The following is a 24,126-nucleotide window of genomic DNA, read 5'->3' as shown; positions in this document are numbered from 1 at the left end:
AAAACAAAATCTGCATCAAGGATGTTTTATTGATGCTGCACTCTGATAGCCTTCTGAGAAAAATCATAATCAACAAACTGTTTCTGCCATAGACTGTATAAAATATGGATGTAGTGTCCGTGACGTCACCCATAGGTTTGTGAAGAGAAAACAAGGCATAAAGTAGGTGGAGCCGGTCATCGCCATCTTGGCATCGCGTCATCGCACATCACTCCCGGATATATAATCGTAAATGGGCAAACAGGCGGGACATGGTTGCAGCTGAGGCGCCCGGTTGGCTGAAACCACTTGTCACTCAAGTGGCCACGCAACAATTTTGCTGAATTTTAAGGCTTAATATAAGTTAAACGGGCGAGTTATAAAAAAAAACTAAAAAAAAATCACCCTACTCACAGCTGTCATGAAGGGTAAAATTACCTATATAGACCAAAATATTTTTTGTACCAGGCTGTAAACATGTTTTTTTGTGCTGTAAAATTGGCCATTTTAACATGGGGCTCAATGAGATTCTGCTCTGTTTTGGAGCCAGCCTCTAGCGGCCAGTCGATGAATTGCAGTTTTAGTCACTTCCGTGCTGGTTTCACGAGAGAGACCGAAAGATTTCCCCTTGGTTTCTGCTCATACAGATCTACAATTCAGTCATTAAATAATATTTATAGAATTAGCTTCAAACATGTTACGTTTCATTTGACATGCACAAGTAATGTGTTACATACACATCTGCAATATATTTTTTTCAGATTTCATGTCTACATTTCATGCATCTATTCCAACCTTATAATGCTCTGCATTGCTTTGTTAATACAGCACCACAATATTCAAGCCATAAAAGCTTCAGTAAACTGAGACAGAAGAGTTTTTCCTCTTACATAACAGCACACAGAGCAGCAGCCAGAGCTTTTTAAACTCATTTGTTTCTCACACTCTTCCTGCATGTTCACCCTCCCTGGCCCTTCGCTTTTCTGTCACATTCTCTCTCTTCCTCCAGCTCACAGCAAATACCCTCCATCAAACACAAACACCTCACGTCCTCCACAGAAGGAAAGTACGTCAGCCACAGAACGATACGATGTCCACGATATGTTAGATTACCAGCAGGTCTACACAACTATAAACTTTGAATTACTCTGGACTCTTCTGAGGGGCGTAATGAGAATTATAATGATAAACTAACAAGCAGAGATCGCTGTGTGCTGCACTTTATGATGGGAATTATGAGGCTATGATTCAAAAGGGTGATTAAGCAATAAAAACGAGTGAAAGAAGAGAGAGAGAGAGAGAGAGAGAGAGAGAGTGCATTTACAGGTTGAATTGCGGCTGAAATGTCAGCATACTCATTAGCCTCTATCAGAAAATTAAAACACACACACACATACGAGGGAGAGAGAGAGAGAGAGACAGAAATTTTAATTCTGTCATCGAGTTGTTTCAAATCTGTATAAATGTCTTTGTTCTGATGAACACAGAGAAAGATATTTGGAAGAAGGCTTATAACAAAAGAGTTCTTGGACCCCATTGACATCCAAAGTAGGAAAAAATACTTTATATATATATTTTTTGTTCAGTTGAACACAAAATAAGATATTTTGTAAAATGTAGGACAGGAAACAGTTCTGGGGCACTTTTGACTACCATTGTTATTTTCCTACTATGATAGTCAGTGGGGTCCAAGAACTGTTTGCTTACAACAATTCATCCAAATATCTTTCTCTGTGTTCAACCAAACAAAGAAAATTATACAGATTTGGAACAACTACAGAGCGTTATTCGTGATAGAAATTTCATTTATGGGTGAACTATCCTTTTAATGATACCTACCTGAGCCAATATGGCTGCTTTCTGTCCTGCTGTGACTCGAATAGCTTGTTGAGTACTGGTGCCGGGACTTGATGCCACATGTCCACTTGATCCCTGTTTCCCAGAGCCCCCTGGCTGGCCAACCAAAAATGTGCCCTGGAAAGATTGATAGTGACATTATCAACATATCCTAAAAGCCATTCACCATCAGATTGTGCTGCGTAAGTGTATGCGGTGCAGAGGTACTCTGCACATTTACTAGGCATTGGACGATATGAATATCTAGTATTAGAAACACAACATGAAGTGTTCATATGTTATATTAATACAACAGATACAATACAGATCTTACCAAAGGCTATTATGAATAAAAGTGTATAAAATGTATATGTATAAAACTTCTTCACCTGTGGAGTCTGCTTAAGGATGTATGAAGTGTAGGATAAGTTAGGAGGTAGGCTGCTGGACCCCGAGGACCCACTGGAGGACTGAGACCCTCCAGAGCCAGAACTTTGAGACTGTTGACCTACACAGAGAAGAAAAACCTGGTCAGATGAATATTTGTGTATGGATAAGACATATAGTCGGCATTCTGAAGCATGAGGAGTATTGTGTGTGACCTGAGCTGTGAGAAGCTCGCAGAATGGCTCCCTGTGGTATCAGCAACAGTTTCCCTTTGCCCGATGGGTTCTTGCTGTTGGTGGTCAGGTAGAGTTTGGTGCCAGGTGGCAGGTTGGCCAGGTTTGCCAAGTTATTCGCTGGAAGCTGTAGAGTTGCCATAACTAAAAGTAAAGATTACAAGGGGAAAGAACTGTAGAGATTCATCAGAAATCGTCCTTTGAAGTCTATTTCACACACCACTAACAAGCACTCTCCAACACACACACCCACACCAGTGTTCTGAAAATGAATCAAACAAAATCCAGTTTTCTCCTGTGGCAGCAGAGATTCAAGTGTCTTTCTGAATGATGACATTTCCTAACAGTTCAGTCAGCACTGCGGTACAGCCACACATACACACGCGCCAGATCAGCTCTATGAAATCTGCTGATCAGGCTGTGAAACACTCCTCCTAACACAGAAACAAATGCAACACTCTCATTCTTTCACACCCACGTTACTGTTCTGAGCATCTTAAAGTGGCCATAACTCAGACAGTTTCTGTATATCTCATGCTTATCTTGAGTACTTACAGAATAGTATCGCACCCTTCAAATATCTAGTCTAGACAGATACAGCTATATGATTATTTCCCACAACATACGACGCGTGCGGGGTGGAGGGGGGGTGATGGGGTTGGGGGGGATGGGGAGGTGGAAATAAAGCACGTGCGCACCCATTGCCAACAAAACACAGACATATGACTCAGAGGTTGTGCTAGACAGGCTCGTAAAAAATCCGTCATAATCTATTTTTACCCGTCACTATGGTGCAAGGTGATATTACGTGCTAATCAGCATGTTTGTGACGTCATCGCGACATACATGTGTTCTTTGAACTTACTGTATTAATATACCCAATAAAGCCGAAGTCATTTATATATTTAATGTTTCTGTTGTCAGACATAAAATACCAATTACAGACTCTCTGTTCTTCGTGGACGTTGCTCGGTGGCTTTGGTCGGGGTCACTGAGTGCAGCTATGACACGTCAGAGGAGATCTGGCCCTCCCGGCTGAGCCTGGTTTCTCCCGAGGTTTTTTTTTCTCCATTATTCATCATTGGAGTTTGGGTTCCTCGCCACAGCAGAGCAGTGCAGTGTTGGCTTGCTCACCGGGAGACTGCATTTATTTATTAGATATTATTTATTATAATGATCTTGCTTGGTCTATAAACACCATGCACTGTGCTGTGTTTTACCTTTCTGTGTTTTTCTTATTTGCTCCTGTAAAGCTGCTTTGGAACAATGCACATTGTGAAAAGCGCTATATAAATAAAATTGAATTGAATTGAATTGAACAGACAAATGTTCATATGTCCAGTCAGTAACAATGACCGGTGCTTGTACACGCTGTTTTGTAATCATTCATTTATTCACTCACAAGTAACTTTAAGCTGCTGCTAGGTCATGAAAGGAGAAGATGCAGAGAGACTTTTTTCCACTCGCTGTAAGTTAAGGTTTATCCAAAATGACGCTAGTCGCTATCGCTCTCCGAAGGAAAAAAGTCTGTAAACACCGGTGCACTGGTTTGTGTGCGCCTGTGTGTGTATGAGAGCCAGCGACGAGAGGGTCTTATTGAATGACAGATGCACACTTTGCAGAATCAGATCCAGAAACAACACCACAAACAACGTAAGAGATCGCTGTGTTATTATAAAAAGTGCAAAAAAGATTTTCAGTTCATTTTGAAACTATGGCGAAACAAATTAGATGGTGGGGGGCCGTCATAGTCGTCTTCTTTATACACGCCCCTGGCTCAGCACAGCGAGTCTCCGCTGATGAGGCGTTTATTGAAGGGAAACGTACGCATCCCTACGATCACGTTCTGATGAAAGGAAATAATAGGACGCACCCCACTCGACAAAAAGGGGAATTACAAACTGCCCTCATTGTAATCCGTCAAAATGAAAGACGGACTTCAGATTTTTCTGTCACTGGTATAAAAAATCTGTCAATGACGGAGAATTTTCGGTTAACGCGACCTCTGATATGACTCATGTCCGGCATGGGACCGGGCCATCTATCAGTTTCAAACGATCTCCAAATCCAGCGTTATATCCACCGTTTATATAACATTCATCACTAAAATGCCGTGAACAAACACATCTCAACTTCTCTCACTATAGCAAGAGTAACGAGCTGCAGCTGCAGGCCCACAAGCGGGTCTTCCTATCGCTCGTCGGTTGACGCTTTGGCCATTTCTTTTGCCTTGCCGTGGGCGTGCTATTCCGGGAGAATTGCCCAATAAGGGACTAAGAAAAGTTGTTACGAAACGTATTTTCATGTTCGGAAAAAACTTTCTGAAACCTATACGAATGCTGGGGGAGTGCATTGAGCACAGAAATACTACGCCATACGACCAATTCCTTTTTTGACAAGTTGACCATGTCAAGCATGAGAAGACAGCACGTTTAACACTGTAAATAAGTCAGAATGCAGAACACCGTTGCATTCCCCCTTTAAAGGAGTAGTTCACCTTCAAAATGAAAATCCTGTCATCATTTACTCACCCTCTTGTCATTTCAAACCTGTATGACATTCTTTCTTCAGAAGAACACAAAAGAAGATATTTTGAAAAATGTTGGTAACAGAACAGCACAGCCCCCCCATTCACTTCTATTGTGACCAATGAAAGTGAAAGGGGAGCTGTTAACAACATTCTTCAAAATATCTTCTTTTGTGTTCTGCGGAAGAAAGAAAGTCATACAGGTTTGAAATGACAAGAGGATGAGTAAATGATGACAGAATTTTCATTTTGAAGGTGAACTACTCCTTTAAAAAGCATCTTCTGACATTGTCACGTCACTGTCTTAACAAGTCAAAGGTGCAATACAGCAGTTCAGGCGCTTAAGTTCTGACCTCCACTCTTGCCGCTTCCGGACCCGCTCACTGTCTTGGTAACAGTGTGCACCGGCTGTCCCGCAACGCCACCTGCACTGCTTCCTCCGCTGCTGACGATCGCCTTGGCAACACCCTGTGACACCACCTGCTTCTGCCCTATCACCTTGGACACAGATGTGCTCGACTTGGCAACCAAGATCTGCCCGCTGCTCACCGAGACTTGCTTGACCGCAGAACCAAGCGGAATTCCCAGTACCTGCACACACACAGAGTTTGAAATAAAAGAGCCAAAAATAAAAAAAATCTGTCATCATTTAATCACGAAGAAAGATGGAGATTCAGGTTTTGAGGGTGAATAAATGATATATTTTTGGATGAACTATCCCTTCAAGAGTTTATATCAGGGAAAAAACACAATATTGAAATTGTTATTTGTTAAATTATGTATGCATGAAAAAGTGGGTCAAACTTATACAGTATAGCCTGACTCCAAACTCTGTGATTTGAAGAGCAATGTCATCCTTATGAAATTAAAAACAACCGCATGTAAAAGCAAAAACAAGCCACAAGCTATACTGCAGTAGAGTCAATGAGTTTAAACTGAATTTCGGCAGTGACAAACTGCATCCGCAAGGACAGTTTCTGAAGAGGACACAAGACCGACTTTGACACTCAGGTGCTATAATAAGCTGCAGTTAAGGATAGGGTCTGTAGAGACGTGATGACCTGAGATATGTTTAGACCGCATGACCATAGCACACTCTACTTCTAAAACACTTTTAAAGACAAGCCAGCCGGCTTAGAGAAGTAACTGAATTACAGAAAAACAAAGTTATATGAGCTTCAATTACGTCACTTAAATTTTTGGTGTTTTAAAACCTTGCAGAGCTGTTTTCATTGTCATGAAGGCCGACACTGCTGGCTAGGTAGGCAGCACACTAGTTTATCAAATACAGCAGAGGAATGCAGTAAAAAATGACTGTAAAAATAGCCAACTACAAAGAGTTAAAACCTTAAAAATAAACTGTTAATTTATTCACTTTAAAAATGAACAGGTCACAAAAAAGAAAATCAACATTTAAAGCCAAAATTGACAGCAAAAAATAAATAAATAGATAATAAATAAACCTTGCTGGCCGTGGCTCCTCCTCCAGCTCCCGTCCCGCTTTGTTTCTGTGGCGACATGGCAATCATGTGCCCCCCCTTTACTGTCACGTACTGCTGTTGTGGTTGTGATGCTGCTGTGGAGACGACCTGTTGCTGTGGAGACGGCTGAGTGGGCACCTCTCCCGGTTCTTGTTTGATTATTACCTGCAGACAGACAGAGTAATTCTATGACTTTGTATTATAGAAGTGCGCACTGAAAAACCATTCGTTTGATAGACGGTTCCATTTGAAGCAAGATATGTTTGGAGATGTGTGATCCATCCCAAAGTTAATTTAGTGAATTGCACATTTCCTCAGGCAACACATGACGTGTGTCCTGTCACCCTGATCCAGCTGAACATTGAGATAAACTCTGTAAACTTAACACCATGTCTACACCGGATGCGACAACGGCTTATTCTTAATGGGTTGATCAAGTCGCGTCACGCCGCATCCAGTGAGGACAAAATGTTAAATTATAATGGTTTAATTGTCTTTGATCGTGTCGCGGTCCGGTGTAGACACGGTGTAATGGACATTCAATCCACACACAGCATGTAGAGACAGCATTTTTATCTATAATTCTCAGGCAGAGTTTCACTATTATAATTTTTACCCAATAATTTACATACATAAATGGGAGTGAGGTTTGCTCAGCATATACAATTTGTTAAAAAAAAGGCACAAAACAGGCCTAAATCACTTCGAAACATAAGACAGCAGTTATTTATATGATCCTGGGAACCCACGTGACTTCATATTTTCCAACTCGCCCTTTTAAACAACCCTAATTCTAATCAACACTACAAGAGACACTGTTTCCATGCTATACAGTATGTGAAAATCGTTCAGTATGCAAACTAAGCAGTATGTCCAAAATATCAGTATACAGATAAGAAATACAAATACAGTTTGCAAATAAAACCCGGATGGAGATTTTTCAAAATGCATCAGATTTTTTAATCCCATGAGGATATAAAGATGAGCAGCTGAATTCATTCCAGTTAATAAATTAAAAACACCACAAAACGTTCAACTCTATGTGATATAGGTAGCAAAGAAATGTATTCCTTGTGGTTAAACTGCATTTGTTTAACGACACTTGAGTCAATTATTTTCATGGTTGTTGTTATTACGTCTTAAGAAAAGTGAACAAACACATGGGCCGGATGTAGTTACTGTATGTGGAATTTATGTGCACTACACCCACAAATACAGTACTATATAGAACATACTGTTTTAACAGTCAATAAGTATGTACTTTATTAAATTCGGTACAGACTGCCACATTACACAATTTCAGATGCAAGGATGGAAAATGTGCATTGCTGTAGGTCCTGGCACCAGAATTAAGAACCGCTAGGAAATGCAAGAAGGTACAAACAAAGTGTGTGTGTGTCTGTGTGTTCATGTTTGTATATCCCGGTGGGGACCTAAACCTGAATACACACCAACACATGGGGACTCGTGTCACCGTGGGGACCAAAATTGAGGTCCCCAGGGGCAAAAAAGCTTATAAATTGTACAGAACAATATTTTTTACTAATCTAAAAATGCAAAAAGTGTTCTATGATCTTTAGGTTTAGGGATAGGGTTAGGGATAGAATATACAGTTTGTACAGTATAAAAACATTACGCCTATGGACTGTCCCCACGGGGATAGTCAACCAAAGCTGTGTGTGTGTGTGAATTACTTAAGTGTAGTGAAAAAACAATTATTTTAAAAAAATTTAAAACGAAACTTTTTTAATATTACAAACTGCCCTTTAAGGCTTATGGATGGTAAACAGAATACTTTCCACAAAAAAAGAATAGTCTTTAATGAGATTCACCAACAACAAAATGATCAGAACAGCACAAATTAGTTTGTTTTTTGCAGAGAAACATCTGTGGCCGTTCATTCCTACTGCATGTCAACAATGCATTGAAGCGTGTGCATGTGTTGTGGGAACACTTCAGTCTTCTGCACAGATTGCTTGAAAGCAGCCACATCATTCCAGAGATAGATGTCCCGTTTTAAACCCCTCACTCAGACACACACACGCATATGTCCGCGTACTGCACCGCTCAACACCAACTATTAATAACAACCGGTGTTAATTTAGCCTGCAGAGTCCAGAAAACATTGAAACACCCTCTGAGAATAACCCAGATAGGAAAAGAGAGAGATGATCCCCTAATTCTGTTTTTTTTCATCAGTTCATTACAAGGACAGACAACCTAGTACGGCATTAAATATCTGCATGATTCATTCAAGCGTCTTTATTACTGTGCATAAATTGATCCTATAGTACAACGACAGATTAGTATCTGTACTATAACAGATATGTTATTTTATGACCATTCGTCAATTTAATATGACAGCTCACTTTGAGCTCAAATGAGAATCGATTGATCATGCCATTCTGACTGATGGGAAACTGATTGTGACACAATGTTTTAAACGGCCCACATTTAATTAAATGTGATCCCAAACACAACTTATTCATCACTTCTACTTCAATTTCACCTCCGTCGTTCTGGAGCAAGAGAATCTTGCCACTTGTATATGTTAATCAATCAAACCGGATTATGAAAGAGGAGACCATTAACAGGAAACTGCTGGCTGCGTTTCAAACCACTGAGCTTCTGGCAGCGTGTTTACTGGCGATCAAACATTCAAAACCAGCCCCTAAAAATGCTATCTAAGTTAATCCAACAACACACACAGGAGTCCTGAGCGCATAAATCAAACACGCACAGTTTAAATCTATGAACACCCACTCTCTGTCTCACCTTGACTCCAGAGGACAGGATGCTGCTGGTGTGAACTTTAGGGGCAGGGGATCGAGCACCATGGGATGTGCAGCTCTGCTTGGCCGATGGACTACCTGGGAAGAACACATGCAACACCAGATAAAACATATGACACCAAATTGAATGATCGACAATTGACAACCAAATAAAGTTCAACCAAAGCTATGCAAATGAGCAGTGACGCGCTACAATGGGAAAGCAAACAGTGATCTGCTGTCCGATACAGTCAGTGTGTGGGTAACCCAAGTGTTTTTGACTATATACTCGGTGTAAATAGTTTTAGTCTTTATTTTCGCCAGCGATTTGAATTATTTTGCCATGCACGGTATTACTGTATTTTTGTGCACAATTATTTTTGAGCTCCTCTGCAGGTGTTTAGACTGCAGCTGTCTTTCGGAGCTAAATTTCTCGATTTCTCTGTGTGCTGAAAAAAGTAATGGAGTTGATTTACTCCAAACCTCATAAAGCACCATCCCTTAGGATGGCTGGTGTGCAGCTTTTCTCCAGATTCACAACCTAATTTTCACAAGCTCTGTTCTCCAGTAAAAAAGACAAAGAACTTACGGCTCACAACAGACATGCTAGACTTTCCAAAGGTCGTCTGTGATTCGCTTGTATATAAAAAGATATTTCATTTATTTTCTGAATTTACTATTTATATCACAGTATCGCAGTGTTTAGGTAAAATAATCATTTTTGTTTCATTCTGTGAACTACTGACAGTATTTCTCCCAAATGTCAAATAAAAACATTGTTTGTATTTGCATTTATTTGCAAAAACTGAAAACTGGAGAAACAGGTCAAAATAACAGAAAAGATGCTCTGTATTTTTTCAGACCTCAAATACTGCAAAGAAAACAAGTTCATATTCACTTTTAAGCAATTACAACAGTAATACTTGTACATGTATTTAGGAAAAGCTCAAAAAATATTTTTATGTGATAACCTGGATTTTTATCACAGTTTGATGTGCCTTGTCATGCTGTCGGTCTTTCACATTACTGTTGGATGACTTTATGTCACTCCTGAGGTTTGATTTAGTTAAAATTCAACAAACACTGGACTGGAATGACCACAATAAATCTAGAAATGTTGAATAAATGAACATTTAAAATTTCCCTCAGTTGTATATGCTCTCACCATTTCTGCATACTGCCCGTTCCCTCATGCTTTTCACTTTATATCTGTATATACATTCCTCTGTCCATTTAACTTTTTTATCTATCTTTATTGTTTATTTCTGTGCAATTGAAGCTTCTGTCACACCAAGACAAATTGTGTGTGAGCACACTTTCTCTAACTCTGATCCTTTCAATTCAATGAAACATTTACACAGTCTTTATTTCTACAATATTATTTTTATTTCAAACACGTTACTATGGGCAACCGTACGAACTGGGACAGTAAAACAGCGCCGCTCATCATTATGTAATACAAATACATTTTCCCTATAGAGAAACTCATTTTCTGGGTGATGCATTCATAATTCATCAGAGCACATAACAAAATATTCTACATTCTGATGCTCATAATTAACTTAAAGCAGCTGTTTCTTAGATGTTCAAATGTTGTTGGAAATCTCATATTCACACTGATGTAAGAAATCTGCAGAGCACTTTGCCAATTTTAAAATGAGACTGGCTGCATTTCAAATCTTTGGCTGAGATCTGGCAACCCACATGTTTTTTTAGGCATTTATAAGCCTTTTCAAGCATTTAAATACAAGTGTCCTACCTACACAGGATGTTCAAATAATTTTTTTGAATATAATTCAAACGCATTTATATTTTTCATTTACCAGATGCCAAAGTGACATGCAAGTGACAAAGCATTTAACATTTTGTCTGAGGAGCCCACAATAAGTGTAGTTATATGTTAAATGAGTCATATGACACGGCTAAAAAGAATATTATAGTTTGTTTTAGATGTAATGCAATGTGTACACAGGATTTAAGGTTCAAAAACGATGTATTTTCCACATACAGTGCATGTTTGTATCTCCTCTTTGCCCCGCCTCACTGAAACGCGCAGATTTTTTACAAAGCTCATCGCTCTGAAAAGCGAGGTGTGCTATGATTGGCCAGTTAACCAGTGCGTAGTGATTGGTGGAATACTGCAAACGTGTGACGGAAATGTAACGCCTCCAAAGCAATTGTACTGACAGGTACGCCCACCTTACTTGCGTATACATTTGGGTGGTCTTAGTCAAATCATACAACGAACTGACGTACATTTGTGGGGGTGTGGTTACACGAGGCGTTTCAGGCAGGTCTGGGTGAGCATTCGCTTTTAGATAGAATGCATCTTTTGTTCCAACACTTTAATTTATGCAATGTTACGTATCTAATACATGCATGGGCAACTTATAACACACCAAAGACACAGAAAAACACCATATGACCCCTTTAACAAGTTGGAATAGAGTTAGCGAGAGAAAGATGAACAAAATAAGATTGGAGTTTGAAGAGTAATGAGTGTATCTCTAATGGTCACCATGTTGCTTTAGCAGAACAGCACGGATCTAGGACCACCCACACACACTCTGGTGATCTCCTGTGTTCAGAGACCCTCTGAGAGCCTGTAGGTGTGTTTGTGCGGGTGGGTGTACGTGCTGTTGAGATGTTACCTGACGTGGCAGAATGCACTTGTAGGTGATATAGCACCTGTGAGAGTTGCTATGAAGGTGGAATCTGTTCTCCACACACACATCTTGTAATGTTTCTGCACACAATAAACGCTCCTAAACTCTTAGTGATACGGTTGCCATGGCAACCTGGTCTTATGATGCCCTGCAAGCCCACAGAATGAGTCACTGAAAAAAGTGTGTGTGCTTGACAGAGAGCAAGGAGGAAGGACTGAGAATATGAATTAAGAACTTTGTAATTTGTCTTCATCATCCACTTTAGATGATCCTGCAATGTGCATGTGTGGAGCTCAACATATTGTCAGCAAGTTATTTCTCTGTCCTCACTGTAACTGAAATGCTGCGGTAAATCACTGAAAAAGACACAGCATCTTGGAAAATGCACATACCTGTAGTTGCGGATGCAGCCATATTAATGACTTGTCCAGGTTTGTCAACGATGATGTAGGGGTTATTTATGACTGACGGGCTGGATTTCATGTGCACCGGGGTTGAGGAGGATGTCCGGGGAAGAGGAGAGTGACTAGGAGTGGAGATGGGAGAGCCTGAAACACACATTCACAAACATTGGGCTTATGGGATTAGATGTATACTTACATTACATTTATGAGTATAACGGACACTTTCATCGAAATAAATTTACAGAGCATTTAAGATACATATCTTTGTTTTTATCAGTTTAAGATGTACATTTTCTCAGAGAATCAAACCCTGATTTTAACATGGCTAGCACATAGCACACTTTTAACATTCTGGCTACAAGACATATAGTCAAGTCAGATATTCAGCACCTGTAAGGGGCCGTTCACATGTAGCGTCTTTTGCGTGCGCAAGTTTGTTACTTTAAATATAGACGTGGGACAAGCGTGCTCAAATAGAGAGCTCCTTTTTCAAGGCACGTCAGCGGCGCATGGAGATGAAAATATTTCAGCAAAGATGGAGACAGAGATGATCACAGCATAAATAAATCTAGTAGCAGAGTTATTGCAAGGTATTTTCAGTGCATATAATCCATATATCCTTTGCTAATACCTCCTCGTCTTAACGGCAAGCGTGGCCCATGGTTGCATAGCAACGGCAGACACCAGGAGAGCGTGAGCTCCCAACCGCTTTGGAAAAAAGGAAAATGTGAAATGTGAATGGCCCCTTAAGCCATATTTAAACTGCAAGGGTGGCACAGAAGCTGCATCTGGAAAGCCACATCAGCAAGATTCTACCGACCGGTCAGCTGCCATCTTCTCAGTGCGCCTGTGCTCACCTGATACAATCTTGCAGCTCATCGTGATTGGCTGGAATGTTTTCCCAGGTGATTCGGAGGGGCTGGGCACCTGTCCTTGTGGAATGATCTTACAGCTAGCCATGATCGGCTGAAACGCTGAGTTTCCGTGGGACTCCAGAGTAATTTTGTCGGACCTGCTGGACTGGGATGAGGTCCGCTCTGAACACGAGGTACGCACAGATTCGCTCTTGACAGAGAGACCTGGAACTAAGGCAAAAAAGCGAGAGGCGTTTATGATTAGAATCAATTGATATAATCAATACAAACTGAAAGCACTCATCCGAACACTGTTCTGAACTGCTTCAAATTGTGACTCATTCGGTGCGCACAGACTTATATGTGCATATACATTTTTTGTCTACCTCTTTCTGTGCCGGGATGATCATCATTAGAGTGCTGGGATGGAGAGGTGGGCCGTCGGGAGCCCTGGCTAGCTGTGGAGGAGGAACCAGCCCCACCCAAAAATGGCAGATAAGAGGAAGATGATGATAAAGATGAGGGGGCAGAAGAGATGAAATCATCATCCAGTGAACTTCTGTGGAGCTCAACATCCACCACCTTCAAGAAATAAGCAATGTTTCAACATTAATCACAGACCCTCTGTTAATCAAATTACTCTTGAAAACAACAACAACAAAAATTAGAATATTGTGTGTGTCCTTATAAGAGTCTGTAGCAATGCGGTGATGTGACTGATAGATTCAGACAGATACTCAGTGTCTCTTACCGTTTCAGCACCCAGCGTCTGTAAACCTGTGTACGTTCTGTCCAGCTGTCAGAGAACAAATAAAAGAAGATAAATAGCAGAAACATCAAATAACATCCAAGAGTCTTTGCAGCGTGGGGAATCTAACAGAATGTTTTCGAGTGCTTTGATCTGCGATCACAAAAAAGGATAAAGGAAAAAATATGTTTTATAAAATCAAACAATTCACCTTCATAGTCAGTGAATTAAAAACATGACGCATTCTTACAGACATATTCGGTTCTGTTCTAATATCACACGAGAGACAAGAGCCAATTAAACGAAAGGAAAATCCTTGCTGTAAAGTGAGAAGATGTATTCAATGTCTTTCACGTGTAAAAGACTCAAAAAGATTAAAAAAGGTCAATGTTGAAAGATTCAAAGTGTGTTTTACCAAGTCAGCATCTGACCTTTAAATGGTGAATGATGTCAATTCTCTTGTTCCGTTGGTCTTTAAAGTGGATCTGGACCCGGACAGGAAACTCTCCCCATCCTCGACGTGTGAGGTGGAACGGTGGTTCACTAAACAAACACACACGCAGTGTCTTTGTCAGAAAGCTCAATTTGACAAATGCACAACCTATTTTCTATGCCACTAGAGGACACTGCCTGTTCTGTGTCAATATTAATAAAACAAACAAAACCTCACTTGAAGGGCACAATTACATACATGTTTGCTTTTTCATGTGCATTAATCTAAGGTTGTATATACACAAGTATTATTATGAAGGGAAAAACCTCTGCTGGGACAGAAAAAAACACACACCTGACTTCCACAAGGTCATTAGGCTTGTAGCTGGGGTGCAGGAAGAACCAGACCTTTTTCACAAAATGATCAAAACTGGGCTCCCTACGGGAACCTCGGACATACACCATCCATTTGTGAGTGGACTGATCGTTTTCTTCACGCTTATCAGGAGCAATATATCTAGAGAGAGACAAAAAGAGAGAGAATACTCTAATGTTTGTACTTATTGTATGTCTTTTGTTACATGTTCAATGCTTTGGCAAAATTGTAAGAACACGCAATCATGCCAATAAAGTACCTTGAAATTGAAAATTGAGAGAGAGCTCCAACGCTCAATTCTAAAACAGTGACAGAATATACATTAAACATTTAAAGCGGAGGTAACATGCTATTTCATGCATTCTGACTTCTTAACACTGTTAAACGTGCTGGCTTCTCAAGCTTAACATGGTCAACTTGTCAAAAAAAAAACGAGTTGGGCGTATGACGTAGTATTTCTGTGCTCGATTCACTCCACCAGGGTTCGTACAGGTTACATTTTTTTCGAACATGGATTCCATTTCGTAACAAGGGTTCTTTGTCCCTTATTGGACAATTGAATTCTCCCGGAAAAGCACGCCCACATGTCATCTAGAGCGTGAGAGAAAGAGCATGCCCAAATGTCAACCAGCCAGCGTGAGAAAGAGAACGCCCATCAATGCCGCTTCACTCAGTTTGTGTTTGTTTGTTCACTGCATTTGGGTGATGAATGTTATATAAACGGTGGAAATAACACTGGATTTGGAGATCGTTTGAAACTGATAGATGGCGCGGTTCCACTGCTAAAAGATGCAGGACATGAACCGCACGCGGTAAGTCAAACTAAGTCTTTTGTTTGTGTTTTGTTGGCAAATCAGCATGAAACATGGCGTAAACATGGCGTAAACAACACGAAATTATAGTGAATCAACAGCTATGCAGGGATAATGCGATGATGTCGCGGCTCGTGGGCTCTCCCTGTTCTTCGTGGACGTTGCTCGGTGGCTTTGGTCGGGGTCACTGAGTGCAGCTATGACACGTCAGAGGAGATCTGGCCCTCCCGGCTGAGCCTGGTTTCTCCCGAGGTTTTTTTTCTCCATTATTCATCATTGGAGTTTGGGTTCCTCGCCACAGCAGAGCAGTGCAGTGTTGGCTTGCTCACCGGGAGACTGCATTTATTTATTTATTAGATATTATTTATTATAATGATCTTGCTTGGTCTATAAACACCATGCACTGTTTCTGCAAGCCCAATTGGCCTTGCAGAAAGTGCACTTTATTTTAGGTTTGTTTAGCAATAAAACATCTGCCAAGAATATAAATGTGCTTAGAAACCGTTTATTATTTAGATTTGCGATGATGACTGTTGAGCACCCTGACACTGGAGTAAACACTGTTTGATATTTAGTAGATCCACAGGCAGTAAAGATGAGCTTAAGTCATTGCTCATATCCAGACACACACACTTAAGCCTCTCTCACGTGCACTGAGTGGCTTTTATGAGGTAAAGTAGACGATGCCTGTGTGATAATGCAGAATAAATGAGGTTAAGATTTCCGCCTAGGGATAGCTAAAGCACTTGCCACGTGGAGTTTTATTGGCTTTCTGAGAAATAGTACTAAGATTTTCTGGTGAGAGTGATGCTTTTAAAAATTAATAGAAGCTTGGAGACATAGATATTATTTCTCATAAAAGGACCTGTCCAAATAATAAACTATGTCCATTCCTTCAGCAGCTGTCATGGGAAGGTTCTGTTTTTTGGAACAGGGGAGTGAGAAAGTGACGTGACAGGGTTTTAGGTTGCAAGGCAGAGAATGCCGTGTACTCGAGAGCAATAGTCTCAAAAGAAGTGGCGGTACATCAGAGCCAAGTAGGGCTGTGCCGATAAACAATATCATATCGAATCGCGATAGAATGTATTTCAAAAACGATGATAAGCTATTGGCATTTTGACTCGATATGGATTAATCTTACAGTCAAACAGAACGCAGAAATAAACGCAACAACAGTCAGTCAGCGTGCAACTTTTAACATGCACGTCAAAGTACAAAGTCCATTTCATACTGCACTTGGCAAAGAAAACTCGACATGAGGAGGAAAACATGACTGGAAGCGGAAACAAAGGTGAAACTAACTTCGAGTTGTCATCACGCGGTTTATCAAGGGTCTTATTTTTTTTTCGCAATCGCCGGTTAAACAAAACAAACTTGAGGCGCAATTGCAAGCAAGTTACTTCGAAACTCAAGCACAAACGTTTATATATCCATCGTTAACATATCTGCTAACATGAGCTGGTGCTTATGAAACAAACCAGCGCTGCCCTGTACAGATCAGAGATGTAATGAAGTGAGTTTGTGTGCACATTCAAATATTGAACCTTGTATGTAAGATGCTTGCATGATTAAAGAAATGTACTACAGTTTATGTGAGAAGTCTTTTTGAAAGACTAAGGTTCACTGAATGCATTGAATAAAACCCACTACTCGAGCAAGACATTATTGCAGCATTATGTATGTGCGCAGGTGCTGAGCCAATAGCGTTCGAATGTACGCAGTAACGGAGCCCTTTCATTGGTTGAATGTACTGAAAGAACACTCCCTTTACTTAACGAGTCAATTGAGTCAAAATGAGACTGAATGAACTGGTACATGTTGTTTATGGCCTAATATCCTCTGTGTTGCAACAGTACATTAATTTAATTTAATTTTAACTGGTTAAAGGTTAACTTTTGTTAATAAACTGTATTTAAAATAGATTCTTTTAAATACAGTTTTGTAATTAAATATATATCGAAATAAATATCGTTATCGATCAATATAGAAAAAAACTATCAAGTTTACTTTTTTGCCATATCGCCCAGCCCTAGAGCCAAGGGACCAGAGGTGCTCAATCTTATAGTACAGTAACAGGGATTTGAGCCAGAAAACCTCCGGTTACTAAAACAAAGCAGAACTACACAAAATGAGATTTATTGAGCTCTGATATCATGTTTTATTTAATATATACATACGAATTAAACTTAAAAAATAATTTCAAAGATTTATAATCAGAGTTTCATTAACATCACTGGTGATGACCAAAAAACTTTTTTATGTTTCTAATTGGTTAATCCACCAGTATGTGTAAACTCTTTAGTCACAGCAGTAAAACATAAATGTAAAACAGTACATTAAAAAATTCACGGATAACAACAAGAAAGGCAAAAAAATTATCAAAAATCAAAGCACTTTATTATTTTTATCTAGATGCCCAATTACAATTATTTACTTGCAGGCTGTTCTATTAAAACATATTTAATACATTTATGACAATCTGAGCCTACACATGTAAATATAAATATATTTCAAACACTTAAATTGATGGTAATTGATTTTTGATAGTAATTGATATTTATCTTTAAAAACAGGTAGGTTTTGTAAAAATGTCTAAACATTTTCTTTGCCTCTAATGAAGAATTACCACTTTGACATTTCACTTCCTGTTAAGATTTACTACATTTGTAACGTTGTGCACCTATATTTGACATTAAAGCATAAATCATTGTGTTCACAATGTGAACACTGGCACCCTTGCGAACCCCACTGATTTAGATAACCGTTTAGGTCCACGCTATGAAATCTGCATGCTAATAAACGAATATTTTGCTAATTAAAAGACTAATATTGCATAATGAAAGTAAGGCGTCATACTTTGAGACGTTTCCCATGACAATGGTTTTCTTCACGTAGAGTCGAGACACTTCTTCTCCTGTTGTGTGGAATGTCACATGCTGCTCTAAAGATGCTGGCACACCAAATGTGTCCTACACATGCCACCAAAACAGATGTTACTCCCAATAACAAACGCATGAAGTAAATGCACTTATCAGGGGGATGGAAGGAGGTTTATTTACAAATTTCTCAAAAGACTTTAAAACTGTGTAGACCCCTTTCAAATCTAAGGGGGAAATCTTACCTTTCCTGTATTCCTGCCAGGCCGCCGTTCACGTGGAGTCCCGTCCTCTCTTCCGCTGTCTGTCTCTCTCTCTCCGGCCTCACCGTGTTGGCTGAGGGACTCTGTCTCAGACTGGACCTGTGATGGTGTTTCTGAGTTCTGGTTCAGCGGGGATGAGGAGCGTGAGGGGGACTCCAGAAAACGCTTTATGGCAGGGTGGTTCAGCACAGACGGATCACTTTTAGAGGCCTGGACACAAATTACAGCAGAAATGAACTATTTGGGAATTTAATAGTAATATTAACTGATACCAGCGTATTGTATACAGGAAGGTATTATTCATTTTTGGGCCCGTGAGGTCATTCAGTGAGTTTTTGTAGAAAGTTAATGTATTCTACTACATTTTCCACTTTTCGTGGACAGAATATTACCTCTGGAACTTTAGGCTGGCCAGCATTGGCATAGTAGTTAGCGACAATGCAGGCTCGCAGCTTGTCCATCATTCTTCTGGCTTCATTCAGCCTCTGAGGAGAAGAAAAACGGATATTTAGAACCTTTAAACCCAACATCTGTAACAGACATTGACTTAAGATACATGAACAGATTTGTTTGACAGCAAGAGGAATCTGTAGGTGTGTATGTTTGTTGTTCACTTTGGGGTCATTTTATGACCTCATTCGAAGCTAACGTAAATACAGGTACAGTGTGACTTGAGACTGCTGTAATGTTATCATCTACACCACAACTCAACTGAAACTAGAATCAAACATGTAAACCGTTTCCAAAACATTACCTGTCCGATGACCTCGATCTCATGCTCCTTGTTCTTCATCTCCAAAGCAAACTGATCCTTGATGATGGCTTCAATCTTCTGCACTGCAGCGTCACGGGCTGGTAAAAAACAAACCAGAGGTAAACAATGGTGTTACTGTGTCTATCAGACAGTTAGATGTGGTGAAGACATCTTACCATTTTGTTCCACCACCTTACTCCTCTTGTTCTGCAGCACCTGTGTGATGTCTTCATAGTCAGGATCTTTATCCTCTATTTTTCTTTTCACCCCAGACATGATCACTCATTGGCTGGACTGTAGAAACAGGACACAGCATGCCACATAAACAACAAGGTGTACTAGTGAGCTGACTACCTAGACATCATTCTGGCATAATAGGCGCTTTTTCAATGACCACCGAAATTCTGCACGAGCCTTTTATGTCCAAGTAAAGTTTAGGTGGCAACTTGCTGGATTGAATGCATAACCTCTTAAAAAAAGACATATCGAGGATGTCACAATGTTAAACAACATTAAAGTACCATAAAGCAATTTCAATTTCCTTCACAAGCTCATGGTAGTTGTTGCATAGGAAAGACTGTAAACACATATAATATGCGCTAATATGACACACACACACTAAGCTAGTAAACAAAACAACATTTTAAACACAAACCGTTTACAAACAACGCGTTAATAACCAACAAAGTGAATAATGCAAATGAAAATGTGCCAAGTGTGTTTATTGTGCACGTTAAACCTACGCTGAAGATGATAGCGAGACGTTTAGCCGTTAGCTTCGGTTGGTCTCACGCATAGTGAAGTATCGCGCGGACACAAGAGCGCGTTGCGAGCGCGTTCACGCTCAGGAAAGAGCGCTGAGGGCGCGCGGCCTGCAAGCGCTGCCATGCATCATAAAATAGCTGAAAGAAACCTTCCAACTATTTTTTTTGCATTTCTCACATACTTATGCGGTTCATGCAAACGTCTGCACCTGGTAGGAGCCTGAAAGCTAACGTGCTCTACACAAAGACAGCAAAAGAGTTTAACACACACTGCCTACCTGCAACTCAACACCACACAAACACATAGGCAAGCGCTTTGTTTCCATTCACCTGACGGGTCTAAAAATGCATGTTGTGTTTACACGTAATCCGAAAAGTGTGTTTCTTTAAACTGGGGTCCACCAGAAGACTATATGTTTTAGAAAATGGGTGAACATGTTTTGCTTGTGCATTCAGCCCGAACTCCTGCATTGAACGAAACTAGGCCGTGCAATGCTCAAGGCTGACCAGAAGATGGCGCGCGACACCGCATTTACGCTAATGGCCTGGGGGACAATACGGACCACATCTTTGACTTTAAAAACATTTTTTTAAGTTAAACTGTATTTTTGAAGACTATTGTATACCGGGGCTATTTAATCATATTTATGTACCATGGAATTTACATGGTACGCATAATTAATGGGATGTGGTTTTTCTTTGTGTCAATGAAAAATCCATGTGCTTACAGAAAAACTACACGACTTTGATCACATGTCGGCAGGGCCGTTTCTAGCTGTTTGGGGGCCCTATGCGAGATACTATTTGGGGGCCCCTATTTTTTAAAACTCTGAGGTAGAGATTCCTAACTTTTTCATATATTCTGTGACGATGCAGCAGTCTGTTACATTTAAAGAGGAAAGCAGGCTAGAGTATATTAATAAATGCAACAGATACAGTGTGTTCTTGAAAAATGTTTAATGTAAACTTTGAGGCGGCATAACATAAAAAAGCTTTAACACCATTCCAAAACAGTAAAAAATAAATAACTAAACTTACTTAAATAAGTATATAAATGGACCAGCATCCATGTTATTGCACAATCAATAAAAAATAAATTAAAAAAACTAGTTATGTAGTTATATATTGTAGTTGTAGTTTAAAATGAACCATATATAACTATAGCTGACTTTATTTACATACAAACAAACAATCATAGCCCGTTAGCTGAGGTAGCTCACATTTATCTGAGGCTAGCTGAGCTAGCCAGCATGACAAAAGTAGCAAACTAACTTGTTCAAAAGTTGGCATTATGTGTCCCCCTCCACCCACATCAAATGCCTTACCTTTATGCTGTGATCGTTTTTCTTCATCGGTTTTCTTCTTTTTGATTTTTTCATTTTTTAAATTGATTATTATTTTTTGTGTCCATTTTTTATATATTTAAAAATTTTTATTTTTAGATTATTTTATTTATTTCATTTTCCATTATTTACATTGATTTATTTATACGTTTATTTATTTTTTATATTTATTTATTATCGCATGTATTTATTTCCACTTTTATTTATTTATTCTTGAATTTATTCTTACTTTTCTGTGTCTTGTATGATAATTAGATGGGTTTGTCTTGCCTACTATTGGTTCAGCGTAGATTGAAGCTTTGATCGATTACTCTTGACTCTTTTACTCTATGACCTCTTGGCTATCAAAACTTACACTTGGCTTAAATGCTGAACCAATAGTAGGCAAGACCAACCCATCTAATTATCATACAAGACACAGAAAAGTAAGAATAAATTCAAGAATAAATAAATAAAAGTGGAAATAAATACATGCGATAATAAATAAATATAAAAATAAATAAACGTATAAATAAATCAATGTAAAAATAAAAGGAAATGATAAATAAAATAATCTAAAAATAAAAAATAATAATAATTAAAAATAATTAAAAAATGGACACAAAAAATAATAAATCAATTTAAAAAATGAAAAAAGTTAAAGCTAAGATCAATAAACGAATTATTTTGTATTATCAAACCATTCATTCCTTTATTTATTTTCATATTATTACATTTATTCGTTTATATATTTATTTATACATTTATTTATTTATTATTTTTGCAGGTTTAGTCCTCCATATGCACCAGATGCATAAGTACGTTTCGATGACATTGTAATTAGCGTCTAACGTTATTCTCATCACTCAAGTGGAAGGTGGGCGGCTGTCAATCATCCCGTCGGACCTGTCGGCAGACGTCACTTACCACGTGACAGCCCAGCCCAAAGGTGATTTTGACCTGATTACCCCATGAACACTTACATGCTTTGCAAATGAATGCATAATGAATGCATGCAATAAATGCAAATAAAGACAGGTACTTTTAATTCTCCAAAATATAATAAAATATGAGGCTGAACTTGCAGTTTGGGGGCTCCCTAGTGGCTGCGGGGCCTTATGCAACCGCATTGTCCGCATATAGCAAGAAACAGCTCTGCATGTCGGACAACATAAATTTTACATGGGAAAAACATGCTATGTAACATTTAAAGGTTCTACTTGTTAAATATATGATGATATTTTGTCCACACATGGTGACATGTTTTTCGTGAACCCATGGGTTAAATTGACATGTTTTTGCATGTGAAATTCATAAGATTTATCTGTAAATAAAACATGGTGTTTTACATTTATCTCTGTGTTTATCTCAATGTGTGTCTTTTCAAATTCAATTATATCTCTGTCTGATGTTTCCTCATTCATCACGTAGAGAGGTTTTGCTTTTTTAATGAATAATGAACAGTAAGGAAAATTATACAGCCGTGGCCAAAAGTTTTGAGAATGACACAAATATTTTCACTAAGTCTACTGCTTCAGTGATTTTTATATGTTTTTGTCAGATGTTACTATGGTATACTGAAGTATAATTACAAGCATCACAAGTGTCAAAGGCTTTTATTGACAATTACATTAAGTTTACGCAAAGACTCGATATTTGCAGTGTTGACCCTTCTTTTTCAAGACCTCTGCAATTCGCCCGGGCATGCTGTCAATCAACTTCTGGCCCACATCCTCACTGATGGCAGCCCATTCTTGCATAATCAATGCTTGGAGTTTGCCAGAATTTGTAGGTTTATGTTTTGCTTGAGGATTGACCTCAAGTTCTCAATGGGATTAAGGTCTGGGGGAGTTTCCTGGCCATGGACCCAAAATGTTGATGTTTTGGTCCCCAAGCCACTTAGTTATTACTTTTGCCTTATGGCAAGGTGCTCCATCATGCTGGAAAAGGCCTCGTTCATCACCAAACTGTTTTCGGATGGTTGGGAGAAGTTACTCTCGGAGGATGTTTTTGTACCATTCTTTGTTCATGGCGGTTTTCTTAGGAAAAATTGTGAGTGAGCCCACTCCCTTGGCTGAGAAGCAACCCCACACATGAATGGTCTCAGGATGCTTTACAGTTGGCATGACACAGGACTCACGCTCACCTTTTCTTTTTTTCCGGATGCCCCAAACAATCGGAAAGGGGATTCATCAGAGAAAATGACTTTACCCCAGTCCTCAGCAGTCCAATCCCTGTACCTTTAGCAGAATATCAGTCGGTCCCTGATGTTTTTCCTAGAGAGAAGTGGTTTCTTTGCTGCCCTTCTTGACACCAGGCCATCCTCAAAAAGTCTTGGCCTCACTGTGCAGATGCACTCACACCTGCCTGCTGCCATTCCTGAGCAAGCTCTGCACTGGTGGTGCCCGATCTCACAGCTGAATCAACTGTAGAAGACGATCCTGGCACTTGCTGGACTTTCTTGGGCGCCCTAAAGCCTTCTTCACAACAATTGAATCTCTCTCCTTGAAGTTTCTGATGATCCGATAAATGGGTGATGTAGGTGCAATCTTACTAGCAGCAATAGCCTTGCATGTGAATCCCTTTTTGTGCAAAGCAATGATGACTGCACATGTTTCCTTGCAGGTAACCATGGTTAACA

The 24,126-nt window shown here is 39.5% G+C and overlaps 1 protein-coding gene across 3 annotated transcripts in view; it reads right to left on the bottom strand.

Annotated features, from left to right (window-relative positions):
• The window catches only part of yeats2 (YEATS domain containing 2), a 35,135-nt gene extending 14,503 nt beyond the window's left edge, over window positions 1–20,632 (bottom strand). Inside the window, exons 1-18 of one of the 3 annotated variants that reach the window (XM_057335004.1) lie at window positions 20,442–20,632; window positions 19,576–19,693; window positions 19,400–19,497; window positions 19,038–19,130; window positions 18,628–18,855; window positions 18,363–18,475; window positions 14,674–14,835; window positions 14,318–14,429; window positions 13,890–13,934; window positions 13,525–13,720; window positions 13,142–13,369; window positions 12,273–12,428; window positions 9,219–9,313; window positions 6,426–6,608; window positions 5,316–5,553; window positions 2,418–2,579; window positions 2,205–2,323; window positions 1,819–1,953 (exon numbers count right to left, since the gene is read on the bottom strand). In XM_057335004.1, coding sequence (XP_057190987.1) covers window positions 1,819–1,953; window positions 2,205–2,323; window positions 2,418–2,579; window positions 5,316–5,553; window positions 6,426–6,608; window positions 9,219–9,313; window positions 12,273–12,428; window positions 13,142–13,369; window positions 13,525–13,720; window positions 13,890–13,934; window positions 14,318–14,429; window positions 14,674–14,835; window positions 18,363–18,475; window positions 18,628–18,855; window positions 19,038–19,130; window positions 19,400–19,497; window positions 19,576–19,675 — 2,463 coding nt within the window. In that variant the 5' untranslated portion in view covers window positions 19,676–19,693; window positions 20,442–20,632. Of the gene's footprint in view, window positions 1–1,818; window positions 1,954–2,204; window positions 2,324–2,417; window positions 2,580–5,315; window positions 5,554–6,425; window positions 6,609–9,218; window positions 9,314–12,272; window positions 12,429–13,141; window positions 13,370–13,524; window positions 13,721–13,889; window positions 13,935–14,317; window positions 14,430–14,673; window positions 14,836–18,362; window positions 18,476–18,627; window positions 18,856–19,037; window positions 19,131–19,399; window positions 19,498–19,575; window positions 19,694–20,054; window positions 20,386–20,441 lie in introns of those variants that run through there. The other 2 variants (XM_057335005.1, XM_057335003.1) reach the window with 2 other exon arrangements.
• Window positions 20,633–24,126: the final 3,494 nt, after the last annotated feature.

This window comes from Triplophysa rosa, linkage group LG5 (genome assembly GCF_024868665.1).
Source record: "Triplophysa rosa linkage group LG5, Trosa_1v2, whole genome shotgun sequence".
In the NCBI taxonomy this organism is placed as follows: Eukaryota; Metazoa; Chordata; class Actinopteri; order Cypriniformes; family Nemacheilidae; genus Triplophysa; species Triplophysa rosa.
The sequence above is the reverse complement of the archived record's forward strand: the minus strand, read 5'-3'. Positions and strand labels throughout refer to the sequence as shown.